Below are 25,624 nucleotides of genomic sequence, written 5' to 3' on the forward strand. Positions count from 1 at the left end.
AAATTAGTTTCATCTAATTCACCTATCTAACTTAATTAAGGTAAAAAAGTTGCTTAAACTTCATCAAATTAACTAGTTTAAGGGATAAAATTGACAACTTAAGATGGAAATTCAAAAATAAATGGCTGAGATTGTGTTTTATTGAGTTTGGATGAGATTTGGTAGTGTTTTTAAAAAAATTCAAACTTATTGGTAGTAGTTTTTAAGCAAAAATTATTTTGGCAGTAGTTCTTAAAACATGGTAATATAAAGGTAGTAGTTATCAAAAAAACCAATTAATTATGATAAAAGAGAGCCTTTACACAGTATACTTACCTCTTCTTAATGAAGGGGGACTAAAAGAGCAATGAGCATTTAACACGGACAAAGACGGTAAAAAACAACTTTATATATTTGTTCTAAAAGTTTTATCTTTTGTAATTCATTAGACGAAATCAGTAAAAACTCCATATTATTTGATAACCAAAGGGAATTTGGAATTTAATATAAATAGAAGGGATGGCGCACCTACTAGAGTAAAATAAAATTTTACAAAATCATATCACAATACTAATACTAAAAAAGCTAACCTAAACAAAATAAACAGTAAAGATTTTACATTGTTCATAACCCACGGAAACAGATTAAAGAAGTTCAGGGTGTGGGTCGGGTAGCACAGGTTCAGGGTCAGAGTCACAGCAAAAAAACGAAAACATTTGCTGGCGCTCCCATTTCGAGCAATTCCATTGTTTTAACTTACAAGTGAATCTTGTTTTTTTTGTTTCTCTTTACAGAAAACATCATCAGAGTATAAGTTTCTAACCTATCAATTTTCGTCCCAAGACGTAATTCCATAAAAGTTTTATCGCAACTGAAAGGAGCTCATTCCCCTGACATGTGAACCACCTTAAATATTCTTAGTTTTTGAACTTCTGTCGTCGTTCGTTCCAAAGCAGTTCTACTTCAGCTTGGATAGCACTGTGAAGGGTTTCTCAGGGTCAGATATTTCAGTCAATTTCTCCTTCCTCAACGTCGTTTATTGCGAAATTGGGTGCACTGTGAAGGGTTTCAACTTCTTCTTCATCTTCGTCATCATCTTTCCTAAATAAACCGAGTTGCTCTAACGGGTTACTACTAGCACCAAATATGAAACTGCCAAGGCCGCCATTTTGAGCGTCTTTCGGACTTGGATCGCCCATAAAACTTGACAAATTGTCGGCAGGAACAGCACTGAGCAGCTCAAGATCTTCCATAAATTGACAATTCTCATTGATGTCCACTGTTTTCTCCATCTGTGAAATAAATAGAATACTATGAAAAACATTTCATACAAAATAAACACATGACCCATAGAGTAGATGCAGGCAACACATGAGCCTTGAATTGAAGTAACAGAGTCAAAGCTCTTGACAACTATATCAACATGAAAACGAGCTTTGGACTATTGAAAATTTCAGATTTGCGTTAAAAGGAAAAATATACCACCGTGCATCTAGCTTATTAGACTATTGACATCTTAAAGAGTTGACAAGAAATTTTCTAAGCTGCATGAATGACACTAGTCTAAGCCAAATGATTTGGAAACCTCCATTAAAAATTCTGTGTTAAATTGAATGTTCACGGCCCCGACTTAAGACAATTGGCAGTTGTGTGCACTTGACCACACAAGCCTGACATAGTCCGCAAGTCTTTATGTTTGCAGAAGCAAAAATCATAACTGCAATAGCTCCATAGCCTCTTCAACAGGGTTCTGTGTAGCCAACTTTGTTACTCAGAAAAATCATATAACCAAAACAGTTCAAAATGGGGCAGGACAATTTGCACCTCATTTTAAACCAAAAGCATGAGAAACTTTTGTATGAATGCCTAGTCAAATACTTGGACCCGCACCCACGTTGGATACTTCTAGCTGAGTATAATCACATAGAAAACAATGTGAAATCTGACAAATGAGGATTTGGCTCTCAGAGATAGTATACGGAATCAAATCCTTTCAACAAAAAAGTTGGTTCCGCTCTTGAAAAAGATTCTATACTACAGATGGACAAATAATCACCATGACGGATCTAACCTCTCCCTATCCTGGTCCCCAGATCATCATATATCCCAGAAAATATCTTTTCTTTTTACAGACAGTAAAGTGAGGCATGGACCGGGATTCAACGTTGGCTTTGGTAGATCTACATGGGGAGAGAAACAATCTATCTCTTTGGTTTCTCTTAGTTTATAGTCTATTGACTTACATGACCATTAGATCTTCCAAAATACAGAAGATGGAATTATCTTTATAACTTCTAATTTTGGAAGAAGCCTGCTAGAGTCCAAAGTAGTCTCAAGTCAACCAATGAAAAAAAATGGAATAGCTGTTTGGGATACAGTTTTGGCATTTTCGAACAATCTAGAAAAAAGTGCATGGTTGACTGGTCTTCCAGATGACCTAATACTTGCAAAAATACTCTTGTGTAGAGCATTGGCAATGAACACTTTGCAATAGAGTCCCATTTCCTCATGCTGGCATATTATAAGTACAAAATTCTTGTTCTTCATTTCGTTCACTAAAGGGATACAATACCTATGAATTGGTATTTCACATGTTTTTCTATTTTAAGTGAATCTGGAAAATTTTGTTTAGCTGAACAAGGAAAATGGAACTCATACCAGAATCTCATCCACTTAGGGAGGCCGTAATAAGTTTCTCCATTTTGGAGAAATCAGAATTCCGAGGTAATTCTCATTCATGCGTTGTGCGTCACTGGAACAACCGACAGTTCGCAATTGCCATGAATAGAGTTCTCGAGAGTTTTTCATTTTTTTTCTCTGTTTTTTGGTGGGTAACTGGAAACTACTTATTCCTTCGCTGAGTATAGGGACAAACCATCTCATATCAAAGCTATCTGATGGGTAAGTCCACCTGCACTTCAGCTGACTTGTATGATAATGAGCTTTGATCAAGACGGCATTTTCCAATGCACACAACATGGGAAGCTAAGCTCCATCTCTAGTGGATAACTTATCACTTATCACTACTCTTTTCTTTCCTTAATAAATTAAATTTGATTTTAGAAAGAAAAAGACATCAATCATGTGCTCATCTCACCTTTTGCAAAGCTAAACGCGCAGCCTCCCGCTCTAAATCCCTCTTCCTTTTGGCTTCAGCAGCAGCTGCTATTTCTGCTTTTCGCCGTGCCTCTTCTGCTGCCTTTGCCTCTGCTTGTAGTCTTGCCTTTGCTGATGACAGAAAATATATTGGGTAGGAGTTAGAAGATTTCGATGAGAAGACCATATGTAATCAAACATCTACTACTACATCCAATTTAACTTGTGCCCATTTGACTTTAACGATTAAACAATGTTGACTTTGATGGTACATTCTCCAAATTGCAAAGAATAATGATATGAAGATAATTTGCTTTGTTAAAGCAAACATGAAATATTTTTACATCATATATTTGGAGAAATTAATGAGTCAAAGTTCACATCACTTGACAACCAAAGTCGAATGGGAACAATAATTTGGAGGAAGCCTAAGGGAACCAGTGTCAAGGATAATCCAAGACCTTCTCTTTGTCTTCTTTCTAGCTCTTCCCTTTCCAGACGTAATTTCTCCGGATCACGCTTTTCACCCTGAACAAGTAAATATGCATGTCACGAGTTTGGTGAAAGGGCACCACGTCATGCAAAAAGAACTCATGCAAACAATCCATAGCACCTTTTCAAGAGTCTTCTCTTGTGCTTTAAGAATTGTATCGGCAAATCGACTCCTCAACAAAGCAGCACGGTACATCTTGTCTGGGGAAACCTGACTCTCAGAAGCAGCACTCTCCCCTAACATGTCACAGCTCAAGGAGTAAGACAACATCCCAAAACAAATAGGAGTCGTCTCATGATTATTTAGTCTCATGCTTACTTTCTTTTCTATTCTCCACTTCGATTGACAGAGGCTTCGTATGAGAGGTCCGTTCCACTTGGATCAAGCTATTCCCAGGTTCTAGCGCAACAATATATATTGGATCACCATTAAATAAAGTAGTAAAAACAAAAAAATCTATAGTAAACTGTTGCAAGAAAAAAACAAGCTCTCGTTATACTCATTAAATAGAAGACTTCTGATATCTTTCAAGGGATAATATGCAGAATTGGAGTAACTCACGGTCTCGACAGAACTCTTGTGCGACGTTGTTTAGGCGCTGGTCCGAATTTGGCTTAGCCTCCAATTTTCCCTACCAAAAAAAACTCTGAGAAATTAAATACTACCATGATGGATTTTGATAGGCAACATTTGTAGTTTGTACTAACAATTAGGTTTCCAATAGTTACCGACTTAAGATAGGCTGTTCATTCAATATTTTATACAAGGAATTTATTTTATAAAAATCAACTTACAAGGGCATAATGATTTTTTATAACCTGGAACAAAAAGGAACTAAATGATGTAAAGAAAAATTGTCATTCAAAATACGAGTCTCTACCCCTTGCGTTTATTGATACAACTTCAATACCTGAAACTTATCACCTGGTGGCACAGCTCTCGCACCTTCAGATTCACTACTTGAACTGCCTGAATCTGAGTCTGAGGAATCAAATAAATAGGACAGCAAACAAAATTTAGTGTGAAATGTAAAAAACCGAACTAAGTGATAAATTAATAGAACAGAAATACAATCATGTGTCCGGAAGGAGCAATATGGGGGTGAATAACAGAACAAAGTATGAAGTCTATCACACGCAGCAGCAACAACATCATCAGAACTTTAATAGAATATTATTGGTTCGGCTCACATGAATCATTCTTTAGAACCGTCATTGAATAATCATACACCACAGAATGCAATGAGAATGAGATAAAAAGAAAAGAGTGAAAAGGGTTGGGATATCATACGAGAATATGCGGGTCCGACATAATGGATAGCAACCACTGAAGCCATAATTTCAATGAATATTAACCAGATGATTTTTTTTTTCACTACTTGAAACTTAAAGCTTGAGTAGATTTTACATGTTTGTAGTTTATACGGAGTACTACTTATTAGTCTCTCAGTGGCCTTTCTTCTCGGAAATACCAACACAAATTACAAATGCATCTGTTTAGCAATCTCTTTCTCAAAAAGTAATGGGTATGGGTACTATAGATTAAGTCCCAGAAATATCAGCAAAGTTTTGGTGATATTTTGAAGAATTGGCATTCGTGATCGAGATTCCAGCGATTATTGAACTGTTTGTTACACCACGGTCAAGTTTTTCTACAAAGATCACAAGTTGAGCAAGAAAAGATCTACAGATTAGGCAACTTATAACACGCAGACACATAAACATAGTATGCAACTATGCATTGCAGAAAGAAAGTTGGTTCTCCAATTGCAAAACCCTCCACAAGGCAAATATAGATCATCCTGGATTCGCAAAACATTTTTCTACCTTCACAGCTTAAGCATGCCAAACTGCCTTGGCACCCAGTTGCAGATGTTGCAGTCCGAGCATAACAGCAAACAATTCTATATCTTACACTAAAAATTCTAAATCTTGCGAGTTTGGACTCGTTAACCTCAGCAATATCTCTTCTACGTCAACGCTAATCATGCATAGATTCCCAATTTTCAGAAATTATGAATTGATTTACAAAATTGAGTATTGATTCTTCCACCAGGCATGAGAATGTCAAACTGACTTCTCACATATCCACCTAAATATCTATGTAAGCATTTAAAAGCCCTATTCACTACTTCTAACCACCAACAGAATTTACGTTGAGGTAAAGCCGAGTTCGAAGTATATATACATCATCCCAGATACGATGCATATAGATCCGACACAACTATGCTCCACGATATAACTTGATAAGGGAGCTGAAGAATTCAAGTAATGCATCTGACGCTATTGATACAGTCTTTCTAGCATTATTGCAGAAACCAGAAGGCAGAAGAAATGGCCCTATAAGTCTATAACCACAGATGATTTAGAACATTAAGAATTTCATGTTTTTAGTACTGTTGCAGAAGCCAAAAGACGGATGAAATGGCCTATTAAGTCTCTAACTAGAAACGATTTAGCAGACCCAGAAATTCAGAAGTTGTAGAAAAGGAAAGAAGGGCTAATCATCAAACGTAGACCAGCTGTGCAGCACCAGTGCATAACTGCGTATAGGTCGACTAGCATAAAGATTGCAAGAGAGACTCTACGAATGTAGATGAATATTTACGATAAAGACCTTGTTTTAAAGCATTTACCCAACACCTTAGTTTTAAAAAGAACCCTCTAGCACGCTTAACCCCGAGGCCAGTGGGGCACTAGCAAAAAAGTCTTGATGCACTTAAATGCGCCTTATAGACAAGACAGAGCCGGTGAGGTGCACTAGCCAGTAGCCAATAGCTTCTAACTCTTTTATTATGCTCTTCTCTCTGGCACTGCCCAACACCTTCTAGTTCTTTTATTATGCCCTTCTCTTTGGCACATTATCCCTAAATCCAAACACATGTTCACCCTCTTCTAAATCCCAAAAAGGGAACACATAAGTTTCTTGAAAACACAAATCTGTTTGCAAAAATTGTGAGATTCATGTCTATAAGGCGCACGCCTTTGCCTTGCGCTTTGTCGCCTTGGGCCCTCCTCGTCTTGGAGCAACTCGCACCTTTTAGAACTAAACCCAACACTACTGGGTCACGCCCAAAATAGCCGAAAGATCCTTTACTGTCAAGCATGCAACATTCCAACTGAGTCACGCCCAAAATAAGACCCTAAGTCCTCAATGCTGGGCTCCTTAATTCAACAAATAAATGCTAAGCTTGCCTTACTATGTTCTGATTAAACAATGGATACTGAAGCTTTCTTCAGAGTGCAGATGTGACATATAGTTAATGATGCAAAGGATAAAAAGAAAAAAAAAACCAACAGATGTACCAAGCCAAATAAAAGGGAGAATCACAGCTAGAGATAGGCCAAATTCTCACCTATGTGGCTTAAAGTTTACACAATTACATCCTCTGCATGTAATGTGTCTCTTAGCTCAAAATTTGCATGAAATCAACATCCATTCTCTTAGTGATCTAGGTTTTTTCTTTCGAGTTTTTACTGATTTAATGTGTATGAGGAATTTGAAGTTTATATATCAATAAGAATGCTAAAAAAGATGATGTCAACTCATTGAGAAAAAAATATATTATAGACTTCCATTTAGCGATGGGTTATAAAAAAAATATAGACACAATTATGTAAACTTTAATCCACAGCACTCAGCAGTGTAACCTTACAAAGCTACAGGTCTGGGGGTTAATTTCCCAAACAAACATGCCTACAAGGATTAACTTGTCGGCTTATCGCAACCCAACCCTCCACTTGATAACATGCCAGTGTACAGAAAGAGAGAATATTGAAGGTTAACATGTCACGGGAGAGAAAAGAGACATGAATGAAATATTTCATGTGACTCCCTTCAATAAGCATTCCAAATGTTCCAATAAATTTTATTAAAAAGCTCCTAAAGGCACAGTTTCCTCCAGCAATGATTCAATATGGAAATCAGAAGGGTGCATAAGATAACTGAAAACAGCATCAAGAGGATGAAATTCTACTTGGAAAACTTCAACCTTCTAAATGACACCTGTAGACAAGAGACTTCCTACAAGCATTTGAAATGTTGTTCAATAAACACCCTGCCTCTAAGATTGCTAGCATTGGTTAATCTTTTCAATTCCAACTAGGCGTCAGATCACGCTTAATCCTTCAATATTATCCTACGAATAGTGGGTAACATATTGCAAAAACAGCTATGTTACTCCGGTACTTCACTTAGTTGCCGTATTCTGAATCCGATAAGTATTTTGTCGGATGCGATACGATACTTTGATACTTCATTTTAGACCAAAATATTGAAATTTTCGCACAAAATAGCCGTATCCGATACGTATTTTGTCGGATACGAGTAGACGAGTCTGAGTAGCATTGAAAAGGAGACACAAACGACATCCGCCATCGGAGGCTCAGTTCCCCCCACCCCCTGGGGAAAAAATAACAAAAAGTAAACAATAACTACTCATGGATTTGCTGATATCAAATATCTCTTCTACAACAAGGTGGCAGCTTAGAAACATCTAGATACATTGCATAACAAAATTCCCACCAACTTCTTTCAATTTAGATAGGATGAGCTAGACTGCTACTAAGTTAATGACTGGGCCCATTAGCAGGTTCTTTAGAAAAAAGAGCTAACACTTACATGTTCCCAAAGCTCAGAAAGAAACAAACCCACAATTAAGTATCCAGGGAATTGACTTGAATGCTTATTCTCCACTTGATAATATGATTTTCCCTTATAGTTAACATGATGTTTTTAGGAGAATCTTATAGATAAGTGATAATTGAGGGAGGCATAACACAGCTAAAACAGCATGGACAAAGTAACTAATTTCAAGGGAATCGCATCTGCTTCAGCCTTCAACCATACATTCTTACCTCAAGACAAGGGATCTTTCATCTTTATAAGATCAAATTCGATCAAATTCAAACTATAGCGCAAGCAGATATAGAACATGAGACCTAGATTGAGTGGAGTGAGTTCACCTTAATGATTTGGGACAAGGGGGTAAATCCCCCTTATATGACAATGGAAGTCTTACAGCAAAAGGACAGAGAAAAACCGATAAAGATTAAGAGGCAGGCTGTATCAGCTGCTCTTCCTAATGAAGGCGATAAACAAATAGCACTAATTCCCAGGTCCAGAAGAGGATACATAAATTCTCTACAAAAATGTCCACCATCATCTTAGTTGGACAGAACGACAAGTAACATTGCCATAGAAGTAAAGCTAGGTCATGAACAAAGAGAAGGAGACAGCAGAAAACCAAGCAGCATCAAATGGACATTAATAGTAAAGCTAGGTCATGAACCTAGAAACCGTTACTTACAAAATACATCTATAAGCACATGAGATATTATTTTCAGACAATTCCTTGAAAATGAAATTAAATACTGAAAGAAAAAACAAAAAACTGAAGAGTTGATAAGATGACTAACCACTTGAGGATGAGCCAGAGCCGCTGCTGGAGCTGCTAGCATTACTGCCTCGATTATTTTTGTTCACTGTGTCTTTTACTATCTCTACCGGAGGAAAGCTTGAAACAGGATGGTCGTTACCCCCAATATCAATATCCTCATCAGCAGCATCGTAGCCTGCGACATAGAGCACAACAAAGAAGATAAATATATAACTAATAGCATTATAAATGCGAAGGGAGGCAAATCAACACAGCCAATTGTTTCGCAGTTATTAAGCACTACCTTTGCCAGGCGGTAACGATGAATTGCTAAATCCTGACTCGTGATGCAGCTGTAGGGAGAAAACAATGCGGAAAATCATATAAATAAACAATACAATCTTAAATTTAATCATGATCAGCAGATAGTTGCTAAACTAAATGAGCACCGCATAGAAAAGGATGGAAAACAGCGTGAAGATAGTGAAATAAAAATCTGTCTATTTCAATGAATAAACTCCAATTGACCTTCTTTTACTCCAAAAGAAAAGTCGAATCAGGGTTATTTATTAAGATGTGGGGGAGCAACACAAAAAAAAAAGTACCTCCATTTCGCATGGCTCGGCCCGAATATGCTGCTTGTTTTTCTCCACCAGCAAGTCATCTAACAATTTCCTCAGCTTGAAGAGGACATCATCACTGAGGGCATCAATATCAATCTCAATCTCATCTTCACCAGTTTCCCCATCACCAGAACTATTTTCCTTCAAGAAATCAATTATGCTTTCAGGTAAATCAGTGATTAAAGCCTCTAATTCCATCCTCAATTTATGCTTCTCTTCATTTGTCATAACCTTCTTTACAGGCTCCAACTTCCCCACGTGTCCCACAGGTGTAACACTTTTCTTTGAATGTGGAATCTGATCTATTGCTGATTTATTTTGCAACGGAACATCTGTCTTGGATGGCAACCGCGGAACATCCGCCTTGGATGGCAACCTCGGAACATCTGTCCTAGATGGCAACCGCGGAACATCCGTCCTGGATGGCAACTGTGGAACATCTTTATTCGTTGGGATCTTCTTCTCAATACTTTTCCATCGTTGTTCAAAATATTTACTCAGTACTTGCGCCATAATATGAACATCATTTTTAGGAGGGTTGTAAGTCATCGCATTCGAAAAGGTAAGTCTAACATCTGCGGCAAAACCCACTGGACTAATATACTCACCACTTGCCAATTTGTTTTTGATGGTGGTAAAATCCATAGGATGCTTAATCACATTAAAATAATCCGGAATGTTCAACTTGACAGTATCGACAGGATCTTTAAAAACCCAACCAAACTTATGGGTCAGCAATCGATTCAAGAGTTCTGAACACATCTTCATCAAAAACGGATCAACAGAGTTTTTACGAACAGCTTGCCTTGGAGGCTCTACCGGCCCACAGAACCCCTTATTCAAACGAGGCCCATTACGACCTGGAGACAGCCTCTTCTTCCCCTGTGGAACACGCTCAGGCCCTGACACAGTACTCTCAAGCGGGGGCCTTTTCTGCCCATCACTACAACTACGAATATCACTAGCTGGGGACACAACAGAACTCATACAAAGCGATGAAATTCTCCTATGCAAAATCCTGACTTCTTCAACCTCTCGCTTTAGCCTAACCTCCGATTCCTTCCTCTCCTCCCTCGTCATCTTGGAAAGAGACAAAACTTGAACCGGAACCCAAAACCGATCACGACTATCCCCAGTCAAACTAATACACTTCCTTTTGGGAGAACAAGAATCCTCAGAAAGGGTGATCTCAGTCTCCACCCTTCCCGAGCTCCCAAACCCTTCAGACTCAGCCATAGTCTCCACAGCGTGACGAAAATCCGGCATCATCTTCCCCGGGTTCCCCATCCCAAACTTCCTCGATTTCCCCATCATACCACCACCACCACCACCACCAACCGAACTCTTCTGCGTCAGCGTTTTGGGTACTTTCTGCCCAATCATAGGCGGCATAACCCTAAGGTTTTAGCAAAATTAACTCTATCAAACGCCATTAAAACCGGCACGCAATTTACAATTCAAGCCCTAATTTTGATCAAGTGTTGGAATTCGGAATGTGATCAAAAATTCAATTAATCAAAACTCTAAAAAGAAAAGATAGAAATCAAGAAATACATACATGAATTTCTCGACAGCTGAATTGAATTGAATCGATGTGTAGTACGCTGAAGTTCCGAAACCAAGGGAGTTGAGGGAAAACGATGGAGGAAATGGAAAGCAGTAAGTAGAAAGATAGAGCTTGAAGGTGTATAGGTTATGAGGTTGGAGCTTTAGGTTTAATGTCGGAGCCGCCAACAAGGGACCCGCGTCGGAGTTTCGGATTTGGGAAGAGAGTTTCGACAACAAAAGCCGTCAATTAAAATTTCACCCTTTTTTTTTCGATTTTCGTTTAACAAAATGTATTACTAGTTCTTAATTTTTTGGGGGGTTTTCTACATAGCTCTTTTTTTTTTTTTTTTTTTTTTTGGAATTGTACGTGGTATTTAGCGGTGCCCCTAGAGTTAGGCTTTCCAGTTTTGCAAAGCGTTTCAGAAAAAGACTGATTTGGCCAAAGTAGGCTTTTATTTGACCAAAATTTTTGATCTTATTTTTTGTACGCGCGTTTGGCGGGTAGCTTATTTAACCAAATAGTTCTACCTGAAATGAAATCTTACCTAGAGGCTAGAAGAGAAAGATTTGAGATTTCGCGACTGTTTTTTGATTTAATTTTTCGTTTTTACCCCTTAAATTTATACTGTTAAATAATTATCATATCCTTTTACGTCATTTCATCAAAATCAGTTACCTTTTCAGTTAGTTTGTCAAACACTTTTTTATATAATCAGCTAACTTATCAGTTCCTATTTTTCAGCTACCTAATCAGTAGTTACCTTTTCGAGTTTTGATTGCTTTTAGGTTTTCAAACTACCTTTTCGTGTTTCGGCCTACCTTTTCAGTTAGTTTTACCAAACAGAGCCTTAGTATATACTCCTCCATACCAGACTTATCTAATACGGTCGTACCACATCAATGGTAACCTTCTTTATTTGGCACACAACATTACCAAGTTATCCTTATATCCTTTTGATATTTACATAAAATGTCATTACATACCCACCTATCAACCCACGATTACATACCTCACCTATTTTTTTCCTTCTTTACCCCTACTTTTACCCTATTTTCTTAAAAACCCCAATTTTTACCATGTTACCATTTGTCTGGTATGAAGGGAGTAATATACTAACGCTTTTCATCACTGTTATTTTGATTTGAGAGCAAAAAAACAATTCAAGTAATACTCATAACATGAAATGTGTATTTTAATAATAATAATAAAAAAAAATTACACAGATTTAATGATATTGTTTTATAACTTTTTTTAATAACATATCTTTTAGCTACAACTTATCTTACCGAGAACGAAATTTTTATCATCAAAAAACCTATAAGCAAATCTTAAATAGGGAACTATATTGAAATATGAAAGAAAATAAGAGCTTATATCAAAATAGGGGAAATATTTTAGGGAGTTTTTCCTATTCATGTTTCAATAAAATACCCAAACTACTAAAAAAACAAATTTTTAAACGGTTCAATTTTGTAAAGTTATATGTTCCTGATGGAGTAAATGACATTTATGTTAATGGCATGACAAGTTATTGTCAAAAAAATCAATCAAAAATGCATAACTAAAAATTTAAAAGAGGCCATAGAGCATTTTGGCTATTTTTAGATGCTTTCATTAAGTTTAGAGGTACCACCGATATATTTGAAAAGCTAGAGGTATCACGTAAAATTCGAATAAATACAAGGGTACCATGTAGAAAAACTCTAGTTTTTTTTTCTAGGGGGTAACTCTGTTTTCTTTCAAATATAGCTTTACTTTTCAAAAAACATATATGATAACTGTATACTTTTATCAATACTTATTAACGTGATCCTTAATTTTTGTTCCGTCAATTTTTTCCTCTAAGTAAGTAACGTGACTAATTGCATCTTGGGATTTTCCACAAAGTAACCTGTCTTTTTAAATTCTATCGGGTAACCCTGTTTTTTTTTTTTTTTACCAAAACATATTGTACTTATCTTTCATACGCTTAAAAACTTACTCATTCAATCCCTCGATAATCACTCGTTCCACGTTTTTCATTCGATTACTCCAAAAAAATATTAATTCCCGGTATCATCATATATTTAAATCTCAACATCGTATTTCTCCAAAAACCAATTTAGAATTTAACAAATGGATTCACTATTCAAGTCCAATGTTTTTCAAATGTCATCACTCATCGATTTGTACCTAACTTTACAAAGCCAATTTGTCCAATAATTGAAGTGAGCCATTGTTTAGTTATCTATAATATTTCAACATTTGAAGATTTTAATGGTGCTTTAAAAATCATTTTTTTAATTAGGAGAAAACTAAGAATGGTGTTTGGACTTGACTATAAAAATACTTGGCATGGACGATTTTTAATATGAATTTAGAAACTATTGTGGGAATATTTTGTTATCGGAAAAAGTTCTTATTAGATTTTTCTTTTAAAATTCAGCTAATTGAAGGCTGATTAGGGTGGGTTTTGATAATTTTAGATGTAATTGAGTGAAAATGTGTGAATAAATGATTTATGGAGGAGGTAAGTTTAAAAGGATTCATGTTTTGTAAAAAAAAAAAGGATTATCTTGTAGAAATTTAAAAACATAAGGTTACCTTGCGGAAAAACCTAAAATGCAATTAGGCATGTCATCTACCTAATGGAAAACTGACGGAAAAAAGTTAAGGTCACACTAATAAATATTGATAAAGTATAGAGTTATAGAGTTACCACGTGTGTTGTTTAAAAAATAGGATTACCATGTATAATTTGAAAAAAAAAACACAGGGTTACCACATAGGAAAACTCTTTTTTTAGAGTACTAGTCCTTAATCTTATGCAGCCTTGAAGTATTAAAAATTTAAAAGGTCGAAATTTAGCATAGTTTTTAATTAAAAATTTAGCCTAATGGTGTCCTTCCGAAAATATTTAGTTAATTCGATTTTAGCAATATTATTGCCGAAAGGAGTCAAACGGGGTATTAGAGTTGTTCATGGATTATACCGTTCATTAAACTCGATCCACCCCGTCCTTAGTTTTGGCAGGCTTGGACAATACTCCTATAAATTAACCAACATTTTAAATGGGCCAGACAAACCAAGCCCAAGTAACTTAATAGGCCTGACATGTACAACTTTTTATAAAGATGGTAGCACACCCAACCCATGAAGGGCTTAAGGCCATGTTATACCTATAAATTCAGTTTTGAAAAGTTACAATCCTATAATTTCAGTTCATAAAATTTTAAATATTTGAAGTAAATTTATATTAGATTACGCTGTGTTAAACAACTTGTTAATTTAAATTAATATTATTTTATACAATTATAAATTATAATTATTATAGTTACTATTATCGCCGTCATCATCATCATAGTTTCTCCATCTTCTTTCTATTTGAAAATGATACCACACTTAAGGAATAATAATACTTTATAAGGTCATGTTAGTTCTTTTGAACTTAATTTTGCCGAACTTTTCTAAATTGAATTTATAAAATTTGACTTTTCTGAACTAAACTTATAAGACCTAGACTTTTCTAAACTTATAGGATCTGAAATCAAAAGGGTACAAATTTTGTTATACTTAATAAATTTTGAAAAGTTATCCTAAAGGCTAAAGATATAAATTTCGAAAACTTGGTATAAAATAGTACTGCTTTTAATAAATCAACTTAATCGAAAAGTTATGAGCATGTAATACGAACTTTAAAAATCCAAAAGAACAAGGTCGCCCACAGCCACATGGGGAGTCAAGTGGTTAAAAGTTAAGTAAAATTCCCAATTATTTCAAGTTCAAAACATCACCAAGAGCAATCTTATATAGTACTCCGTATACCTGAGTTGAGGAAAAACGGGCCAATTAGCGATACTTAGCTCATTGGACCCGTAATCGACAATAGACAAAGGAGTGATCATGAATTACGTACAATTGACGTTGGGCCATTCGATCATGTGGTGCCGCAGTAACTTTATCTTGACCTCGCATTTTTATGGTCCAGAAGTCGTGGGTGGCCCTCTTTTTCCTATCAATATTACATGCAAAATTTATATTACATGAATTACGTACAATTGACGTTAGAAATAATATGGTTGGTGACTAAAATTCAGCGGCCCTCCTTTTCCTATCAATATTACATGCAAAATCTTAAGTGGGGCAAAATATAATTCAACTTTCATACGTTGTACGTAACAGAGAAATAAAATTGAAGACGACGAAGAGGGGAGGAGACTAATGGCGCGAGTTTTAGATGGAGACGAAGAGAAAAGAGTTTGTGTGACGGGTGCTTCGGGTTATATTGCATCTTGGATTGTCAAGCTCTTGCTTCATCGAGGCTATGTTGTTCATGCCACTGTTCGATCCCTTGGTATAGTCTCTCTCTCTTCGATCTTTCGTAAAATTTTGATAGTATTCCGACTTGTATATGTTCTTGTTTAAGATAAATAAATTCATCATAAACATAAAAGGGGCAAAAAATAACCCGTTTACATGGAATTGTGACCTATAGGAATTATATGGGTAAAAGTAACCCGTTTACATGGAGTTGGGTGTGACCTAGCTACATAGTGGCTATGACAGGCTACCGTGCATAGGGGCGGCTATGACCAAGTGCGGGATGAGCGCGCGAACTGGGCCCCCAAATTTTTGGGCCTTGTGTTCGTATAAATTATGAAAACATCAGTGATATATACATAATAATCTCCATGTATATTAACAGAAGTGTGATGGCACATTGGTGAAAACATGTTTCAATTGCCCAAGCCACCCAAGTTCGAGCCTTGCCAAGCCTTGCCATAACCATTTTTATTTATTTTCTCAAATTTTGAGGGCATCCGTTTTCATTTTGCACGGGGCCTCCGAATTATTCGAGACGCCCCTGAGTCCGTGCATGGGAACACAATTTGTGGACAGAAACCAATTGATCTATTTTTAGGTACCTCGGTTGATTTGGGGTACCACGTCATTATAAAGGCTACCTGATGAAAATATTAGAATTAACCAAATTTTACAAAAAAAATAAAATAAAGCAGAATCTCAGCATATCACGTTTCTGTTTCCCATTGGATCGGATAAGGCGTACGATAATCTCCCGTACACCCATTGTAGCTTAGAATTTTTCGAAGCGAAATAATGATAAAGTGTTCGACGTTGAACTAGTCCATATATATTGGTCTGGTCCGGGACTGAACCAAATAGAGTTGTTCTCATTTTTAGTGCAGTCCAGTAAGTTACCATTTTGTAGATTTTGTAAGTAATCATCCCAGTGATTTATGAGAAACACTGTAGATCAAGCAATTTTTTCATTTATGTATCAAAAATCAGTATGTATGACAAAATATAATATAAACGTAAACAATACAGACAACTTATTTTAAATAAAATTATTTGGACGCACATGAACTTATTTTATAGACGGTTTAATTACACGTACGAATGAGACGATGTTGTTCATGTTACTTTAAGAATAATTTATGATTTGGTTCATTATCCAAACCTAGGTAAACTATATGCTGGGAATTGCGATTAAAATGGCCATGAAATTAACTTTTGTAATACGGAGTAGCATTATTTATGGATTCACAACATTGTGAGTGACTAAGTGGGGAGTATTATGCATGAACATAATTTGTAATGTGGGTTCTGCAAATTGGGCTTTCGGTATGCAGATGATCCAAGAAAAACGGAGCACTTGCGTGGATTGGACGGAGCGAAGGAAAGGCTTCACTTGTTTAAAGCCAACCTTTTGGAAGAAGGCTCCTTTGATTCAGCTGTTGATGGATGTTGTGGTGTATTCCACACTGCTTCTCCTGTTCTCATAGAAACGCCAAACCCGCAGGTTTAATCTTCCTTACACCCTTTCTTTTCTAATGAAGGGAACTCTGAATGGAATGAAGCTCAACTGATAGTCTGATACTGAAAATATACGATTAATTGAACAGGCGGATTTGATTGATCCAGCTTTGAAGGGAACTCTGAATGTTCTTTCCTCGTGTGCAAAAGCTCCATCTGTCAAACGAGTCATTTTCACATCATCTACCCTTAGCGGTTGTGCAGCAGATCGGTAGACCAGTAACCCCTGAAACAGTTATCGATGAAACTTGGTTTTCGACTCCTGAACACTGCAAGGGATTTGTAGGGGTATGTATATATGTTTCCATAGAATCTGACTTCTAAACCAAAATGCTCTGTTACTCCACCTGAACTTTGTCGCGTTGGCAGGAGGAGTATGTGCTCTCGAAGACCTTGGCCGAGGCTGCGCTGGAAATTTGCCAAGGAGAATGGCATTGACATGGTCTCCATTAATCTCGCACTTGTCATCGGACCAATGTTACGGACCGTCATCAATTGGTCAAGCGATGTTTTGTTTAATATGGTCAATGGTACGAGTCTTTGTCTCTACTCTCTCGAAAACGGAAATACCTTACTAATTAGGATTCGTAATGCGTTTTTGAATGATTTCTGAGGAAATCGAGACTTACCTAAATGCAACATTTGGATGGGTTCATGTCAAAGATGTTGCAGAAGCACATATTAGAGCCTTTGAGATCCCATCAGCTAACGGAAGGTACATCTTAAGCGAAACAGTGGCGCATTTTTCACAAATTGTCGATATCTTGCAAGAACTCTACCCAAATCTCAAACTGCCTCACAAGTAAGTTTGTGTTCCTACAGTTTAATTAATTACCCAACCCTGGCTAAACCTCATTTATGTAGTAAACTTTGCGATTTCTTGTTTGCAGATGCATGGATGATCAACCGTTTCAGTCAACATATCAACTTTCCAAGGACAAAGTTATTAGAAGCCTTGGCATTGAGTACATTCCTCTAAGAGTGGCTCTAAAAGAAGCAGTGGACTTCTTGATCGAGAAGAAGCTTATTAATGTGTGAACTTTGGCTGAAATATGCCTGGAATACTAGAGTGAATATAAATAATGTCATGTAGATAGTATAAAGATACTTCGTATGGAGTACATGTTATTCGAGAACTGTTACACCTAATTAATTTCGTATATTAGCTATTGTATGGACATGTAAGATATCTACAAATTACTCATATGGCCCGAGGGCACGAGTTTACCCTATCACCCGTCAGTCCGTCACCACCCCGTTTTCCTCTCATTTTCATTTTATTTCAAATATTTCATAAAATTGTTCTCGCAGTCTGTTGATCTGCGAATAACTAAATCTATAAATACTATTAAAAGGCTAACCTAAAATGTTCAATTAAGTCCACGTAGACAATGCCACGTAGGATAAAAAAAGCCACGCAGACATTTGTAGCCCACCTCAGCCCCATAACCCAAATGCCACATACACATTCATACCCAATTACCCCCGTCTCTTATATCATCATTCCTACCGACAACGACAATCCCCTTTTTCCGCTCATTTTGTTAACCGGCATTAATTTATTATTACATGGCATTAATTTAATTCATTTATCTATAAATTAATTTAGTTCACTTATCTATAATATTAAAAGATATTATCTATATTCTTAAATGATTTTTGTATATTAAATATATTGTTTTTCCAAATTTATGTAACCTTAAAAATTACATCAAATTTTCATAATTTATAGTTAATATTGACATTTTAATTGAAATTTTTGTGATAAAACATGTTAATAAAATTTATAATTTATAATTAAAATTGAAATTTTTATAATAAAATATGTTAATAAATTAATTAAAACTCTTCATATTACTTACCACCCACCATTTTTATTAACATTTTTTCCTATTTAATTCAATTTTTTTAATTAAACACGGAAATAAATTGATTAAAACTCTTCATAATACTTAACACCCACCAAATTAATTAAATTTTTTTTCTATTTAATCAATTTTTATAATATAATATGTTAATAAATTGACCAAAACTCTTTATATTACTTAACAGTTAACACCAATAATTTTCATTAATATTTTTTTGCTATTTAATTCACCTCTTGAGTTTCTCGGCAATCAATTATCTAATTAAATAATACCACGAAATAAATTAAAAATAAAATTAATATATTGGATTTTATGGTTGTATAATGGCTATAAAACCTATAATAGTTTCTATCTATAAAATCTTATTAAAAGGCTAACAAAAAAATGTGACATTGCAAGTTTAATTGTGATGTGACAACTTTTAATGTGACATGGTAAAAAAAAGTGATATGGATTACCAATTTAAGAAAATTAAAAAAATATAAGGTAAAAAAAGTTAAAAAAATATAAGGGATAAACACACAAAATAAAAATAAAAATTGTAAACCATTGATCTCCTCTCATAATTTTTTTTTATTTATTTACCTTATTTATTTAATAACCATTATTTCCTTTATTTAATGAAATGACCTTTTAACTTTCCTTTCATCATTACTATATATACTCCTATTTATGTACCATATTTTTTTATTTTTCTTTCATTCATAAAATTTTGAGAGAATTTGTAATAGAATTTTTCATATATATAACTATTATATTCACCCTAATTTTCAATTTTATTCAAAAAATAGCACCTAAAGTATACATAGAAAAGTAAACTAATTGTTTCATTTTTCATTTTTCTTATGTTTTGTATTAATTTGTTATTATTTTTTGTGTTTGTATTAATATTGCAGGAGAATGAATTTCCAACTTTATTCAAAAAATTGTAGGTAAGGTATAGCTAAAGAACTAAATTAATTATTTCGCTTTTTATTTTTATTATGTTTTGAATTAATTAGAATCTTATTAGTTACTTTTTTGTGTTTATATTAATATTGCAGGAGAATGAATTTTCAACTTTATTCAAAAAATTGGTAGGTAAACTATACAATGAGAACTAAATTAATTGTTGCACTTTTTATTTTTATTATGTTTTGAATTAATTAGAATTTTATTAGTTATTTTTTTATGTGTGTTTGTATTAATATTATAAGATGATGACATACTCACATATCAATAACAATGCACGAGATTCGAAATAATGGCTATGGATCTTTTTTACAGATTTTTTTTCTTGGTTTGGATGACTCTTTCATTTTTGTCAGTTTTTCATTTTTCTACAATGGTGTATTAGAAATATCGAATGGTAGCAAAAATCTTTAATAAGTTTTTGACATGTTGTTGCATTGTTGTCCTTCACTCTTTCATACACTTTAGTCTCCTTTGTAACACTTATGTTTTATTTTTACTTTGTCAAACAGGTTACAAATCAAATTGTTTAGCCAAATTACGATACACATGTCAATTTGATCTTATCATATATAGTGTTATAATATGCATAAATAGTAATTAGTTAGAAAACGATTCTTATTCTCCAATTCATTGTTTCAATTCCAATGTGTAATTAGTTTTGCCCATCTTATACTAATAATAATAATTATTAGAGTTTACCTATAAAGTTTTGATCCTTACTTTACTCTCTTACTTTTTGTCCCATATCTAATCTTATATATACTACGGAGTATATTATTATAACACAAAATGTGATATTTTAAATATATGTAATCTTTCCTTGGAATTATTTGGAATAGTTGTTAAAGTTGCTCACATAAAAGTTCACGACCGTTTGATAAACATAGGGCCAAGTACTTTAAAATGCACCAAAACGACAATAAAAACAGTATCTTCATTCAAGCAATAAAGAGGCAAAATGCAATGTTTGTTGGTGAAAAAAACCATTCATATTCTATAATCTTTAAGTCGGTCAAATCAATGGTTAAATAATAAAGAGACAATTGAAGAATCGCTAATTAAAGAGACAATTGAAGAACCATTAATTGAACAGGCAATTGAAGAATCATTAGCAACTAAAACGAGAAAATTGAGAGTCATTGATTTTCTTTCTATAAAATCTCATCAAAATACCAATTTATATTGTCTTATTTGATACCAGGTTGTCGAAACCAACATTACCCGTCCTTTGAAAACAAGGGACGACAGTGGAGCGCAATTTCATGTTCCAATACTTCTATGGCGTCAAGATTGTCCATAAGACCAGAAGTACCCGAAAATTCAATTTGACGGATTGTGTCCTCACTTCAAAACAACCAAGCTATTCACATTTTGGTTTGCGTACCATCCAGAATCAAAAATTTGGTGTATTAAACTTTTGTTTTAAAATACCGTTCCCAAATCGTGTTTATTTATTTACTTTTTTTTTTTAATTATTTGTGAGTGGTTTTTTAATTAAAATTAAACAAATGATTGAGAGGGGGACTACTCCATATAAGTTATTCACAAATTAAACACTTAAACACAATCAATTATTAACGATCCCGTGATTTTCACGGGCTCCAAAACTAGTTAAAACTAAAAAAGTAATAGGCATTTTTATGGCTGCCAAAAGAATAACTTTATATAAGTTCGAACTTCGAAATGAAATTGTCTAGTAGAAAATTTTTAATTAAATTATTTTATTTCTTAATCTCGAGCCTCAACTTTACATTTGAAACTAACAGGGTCTCCTTAATACATTGGCCAGCTCTGATAGTCACAGTACATTCATTGTAATTATGAGAGAGTAGTAGGAGTAGGAGGAATACTCTGCTCATATTTGAAAAAATTAGTAGGATCTGTTGCTGTTTTCACCTTCATCAGCCGGATGAAATTGTTACCATAGTAATTCATCCCAAAAGAAGTGGTAAGATTTGTATCTTGTTTATTACCATGATTGATACCAATGTCAAAATCTCTATAGTTGAAATAAGCCATCCTTGGAGATTTAGAAACATAGGGTGTCATAAACTTGTAAAAACTCCTTGACAGTTCTACATGGTACTTATCCACATCAATCCCGGTTTCGTACCACTTGAAGTCGTATTCGATCTTGAACAAAATACCTGCACGGTGAGGATACGCAATCTCGTTCCCTGGGATCTCGCTCATCCTCCCACCATAAGGGTTCCATTCCATCACTAATCCTGGCATGTTTAACATTGTTTTGCATATTTTCTCGATTCCTTGTTTTGGTATTGGTTCGACAACAAAATCTGATTTAACTTTCCTAGACACTTTTTCGTCTTGCCTACTGATCAGAAACTGGGTTGGAGTTCCAACCGGAGCATCCGCCCAAAATAGAGTCGAATTCACCCATGGCATTTCATTGCAATCCTTGGTTGATAATCCCAATTAAGGGAACTTCTCGTCTAATAACTCGACAAGTTCCTGAGTCGATCCGAGAAATAGCCCAATGAAGGAAAATTTCAACTCGGCTTTGGGGAGTACCGTAACTCGGACTCTTATGAAAATCTTTTTAGGTAGATTTGGGGCTATTTCTTGCCACCTATACATGGTCTCGGGCGCGCCTTGCTCAAGGGTACGTGTCACACGAAAGACGGTGACTAAAGGTGGAACGCGAACATGCATTACTTTCCAGGCTAGGACAATCCCGAAACTGGCTGCCCCGCCTCCTCTAATGGCCCAAAAACGATCCTCCCCCATCGTTGTTCTATTAAGAACCTTGCCATCCACATCGACTAAGAGCGCATCCACAACATGGTCAGTGGATAGTCCGTATTCCCTCATCAAGTTACCATACCCGCCTCCACTAAAGTGCCCGGTGACCCCTACCGTAGGGCACACCCCTCCAGGAAAGGCATGCAGTCGGCTCTTCTGAGCGAGGGCATAGTAGACCTCACCCAGGACAGCCCCTGCTTGTATAGACGCGGTCTCTTCCTCAATGTTAATTTTAATAGACCGCATATTAAGCATATCAAGAATAACAAAGGGCACTCCGGCCCCGGCAATGTAAGAAGTGCCCTCCATGTCATGGCCACCACCTCGGACCCTCAATTGTACGTTATGCCTTTTGCAGCAGAAAAGCGTAGCTTGGACATCTGACGCGTCCTTAGCCGTGACAATGACCAACGGTTTTTGGTAAACGGGGTTTAGGAACCTGCGGTTCCTAACCAACTCGTTGAAGACAGATTGGAATGAAGAGTTGTGTTTGGTGTATGAAGTTTCTGATGTCGGGTACGTGGTCGGTTGCTTCTCGAGGCAGTTAAGAAACACCGTGTCGTCTTCAGACACAACTGCAACTAACATTGTGCCTAGTAATAACAATATCAACATTTCTTGTACCTGAAAATATCTAACTGTTTTGTAAGAACTGTTGTAGTTGCTCATTGAATTGTTTGTTAATTTAGTTTAATTCTGAGATCAACATAAATCTTACTAGCGTTATTTATAGTCTCATTTTAACACTTAGATATTTAAAAATATCCTAAGTTTTAAAATATCCTTTCACCAAGCAACGATTAGTTTTACTAAGTGGTGCAAATTTGATCGTTCAGGCAAGCCAAGTCATTTCAATAGTTTCTATGGTTGTTAACTTATTAGCTAGTACCAACTAGCTCCAATTAGTTTCTCTGAAGACTAATGAGACGAGACAACTCGCGAACAACTCGAGATCGGCTCGATCAAAGCTCGGCTCATGCGAGCTCGACTCGGGCTTGGTTCGAGAGTTTAACGAGTCAAGTCGAGCAAGCGCTGGCTCGACTCGGAAAGCTCTTGAGCGGCTCGAATTTGTGTGATTTGCCAAATATTTTTACATATAACTTTCGAGCCTTCTCATTGAAAATATCGAAAGAAAAAAAAACTCAAAAAATTAGCAATTATATATAGCTCGGGCTCAGCTCGGCTCGTTAACACCCCTAGTCTTAACATTAAAATAGGACAAATAACATTCCACTTGATGGTTGCATAGATAGATGCTAAATAGGACAAATATTTTGCTAATATTTAGGCATGTTGGTTTTTGCTTATTTATGTTATTTGAGCATTCAAGTGATACTCCCGTCTTAAACAAGAATTTGTGACGGAACTAACAGAAATAAATAATGACTAGTTAAATGTTTCATTAAATCTATGCTAATTGCTAAGTCTTGAGCTTAACAGGTAGAGAAGGTTATTAATCACACGATAAATTGTGTGAACTAAAACCCTTACAGGCTTACAAGACAGAATTACCTAATTTTTTGAAGCTTGTTATGGGATAGAAACATGAAGTAAGGAATAAGAGCTTTTTGGGAAACATTGAATGTCTTTCTTTTGCATTATATTACAAGTCTAAGTACCAGGGGCAGAGCCAGAATTTGAAGTTATGCCGGGTCAGATTTTGAGATTGTAGAAACAAAAAAATTTCTAGGTTCAAAATCGTGTGGAACCTATATTTATAACTTCTAAGCCGAAAATGACAATATGTTGAATTTGTATGCAGGTAAAATATTTAAATAATTATAGGTGCCTTTCGATTTCACGAGAATGGTTTGTTTTTACGGAAATATTTCAATAAAAAAAAATTCTTGTCTTCCGGAGGACCATCTTCCTTACACCTAAAAGTAATCCACCAATGGAATATTATAAAGACTTGGGTGTAAGGACGAAGGGGAGAATGAGAGGCGTTTATGTTTTGGGTTTTTCATTTTTTTTTTATCTTGGTGGGTGTGAGAAATGAGAGGGATATCCTCAGAATAAGGGAAAAATGTGCGAGATTTAGTAAAATGGTGTGCGGGATACCGGAACACCACAGCAGGATTGATGGTACGTAGTCACGTACTTCCTACGTCCGAATCATTTATTTGCCTTTTTTGGCTCTTTGAAAGCTAAGGGATAAATTAATCAAAGGTAAACCAATAATTGGAACGGATGGAGTAATTCATAGTCACTCCTTTGTCTATTCTTGATTACGGGTCCAACAAGCTATGTTTGGCCAATTGACTTTTAGATTAGTTATTCGTAGATCAACAAACTGTGAGAAAGATTTTAAGAAAAAATGAAATAAAATGAAATTGAGACGATAAGAAGGTGGTGACGGACTGAAGGTGATGAGGTAAACCGTAAACTCATGCCCTCAGGCCTCATGAATAATTTTTGAGGTCGGGCACCTATTATGTCAAAATATAAAAGTCGTGTCCTCGTGCTTACATGTCCGTGCAATAGCTATACGAAGGCCAAAGCTTATTATATAACAGTTCACTCAAGTATTCCATGTCTGTTTCAGCCGAAGGCCAAAGCTTATTATATACTACGGAGTAATAAGCTTCTTCTCAATCAAGAAGTCCACTGCTTCTTTGAGAGTCTCTCTTAGGGGAATGCACTCAATTCATAGGCTTCTAGCTTTGTCCTTAGAAATCTGGTATGTTGGTTGAAACGGTTGATCATCCATGCATCTGCAAACGAGAAATTAATGGGACGTTAAACGAGGTTTAGCCAAGGTTGGGTAATTAAACTCCAAGAACACAAACTTACTTGTGAGGGAGTTTGAGATTTGGGTAGAGTTCTTTCAAGATATCGACAATTTGTGAAAAATGTGCCACTGTTTCGCTCAAAATGTACCTTCCATTAGCTGATGGGATCTCAAAGGCTTTAATGTGTGCTTCTGCAACATCTTTCACATGAACCCATCCAAATGTTGCATTTAGGTAAGTCTCTGATTTCCCTGTAAATATTTTAACAACATGAATTAATGTAATGCAGTTACTTATGCTTATTAATGTAAGAGTTAATTCAAAACTCGCACCTTTTATAGAACTCTTACCGTGAGTAAACTATACTTTGAGG

At 35.6% G+C, this 25,624-nt stretch overlaps 1 protein-coding gene, 1 long non-coding RNA gene and 1 pseudogene across 3 annotated transcripts in view; 1 reads left to right on the forward strand and 2 right to left on the reverse strand.

Annotated features, from left to right (window-relative positions):
* Positions 1-25,624, reverse strand: part of LOC141652851 (uncharacterized) — a 199,840-nt gene that overhangs the window by 115,888 nt on the left and 58,328 nt on the right. The window lies entirely within an intron of this gene.
* Positions 438-11,418, reverse strand: LOC141652844 (transcription factor GTE10). Of its 2 annotated transcripts, XM_074460449.1 has the most exons (11): positions 11,127-11,418; positions 9,551-10,964; positions 9,250-9,298; positions 8,986-9,141; positions 4,479-4,549; positions 4,130-4,199; positions 3,887-3,967; positions 3,689-3,804; positions 3,537-3,603; positions 3,077-3,207; positions 438-1,271 (listed from the first exon to the last, which is right to left on the reverse strand). In XM_074460449.1, coding segments are annotated over exons 1-11 (2,442 nt in total). In that variant the 5' UTR covers positions 11,129-11,418; the 3' UTR covers positions 438-986. The 2 variants fall into 2 exon arrangements, with proteins under 2 accessions (XP_074316550.1, XP_074316551.1); XM_074460450.1 differs by lacking the exons at positions 438-1,271; positions 3,077-3,207; positions 3,537-3,603; ... (2 more) ...; positions 4,130-4,199; positions 4,479-4,549 and having other exon boundaries at positions 8,981-9,141.
* LOC141652848 (cinnamoyl-CoA reductase CAD2-like) lies at positions 15,170-18,184 on the forward strand (annotated as a pseudogene).

Source organism: Silene latifolia, chromosome 4 (assembly GCF_048544455.1).
Source record: "Silene latifolia isolate original U9 population chromosome 4, ASM4854445v1, whole genome shotgun sequence".
In the NCBI taxonomy this organism is placed as follows: domain Eukaryota; kingdom Viridiplantae; phylum Streptophyta; class Magnoliopsida; order Caryophyllales; family Caryophyllaceae; genus Silene; species Silene latifolia.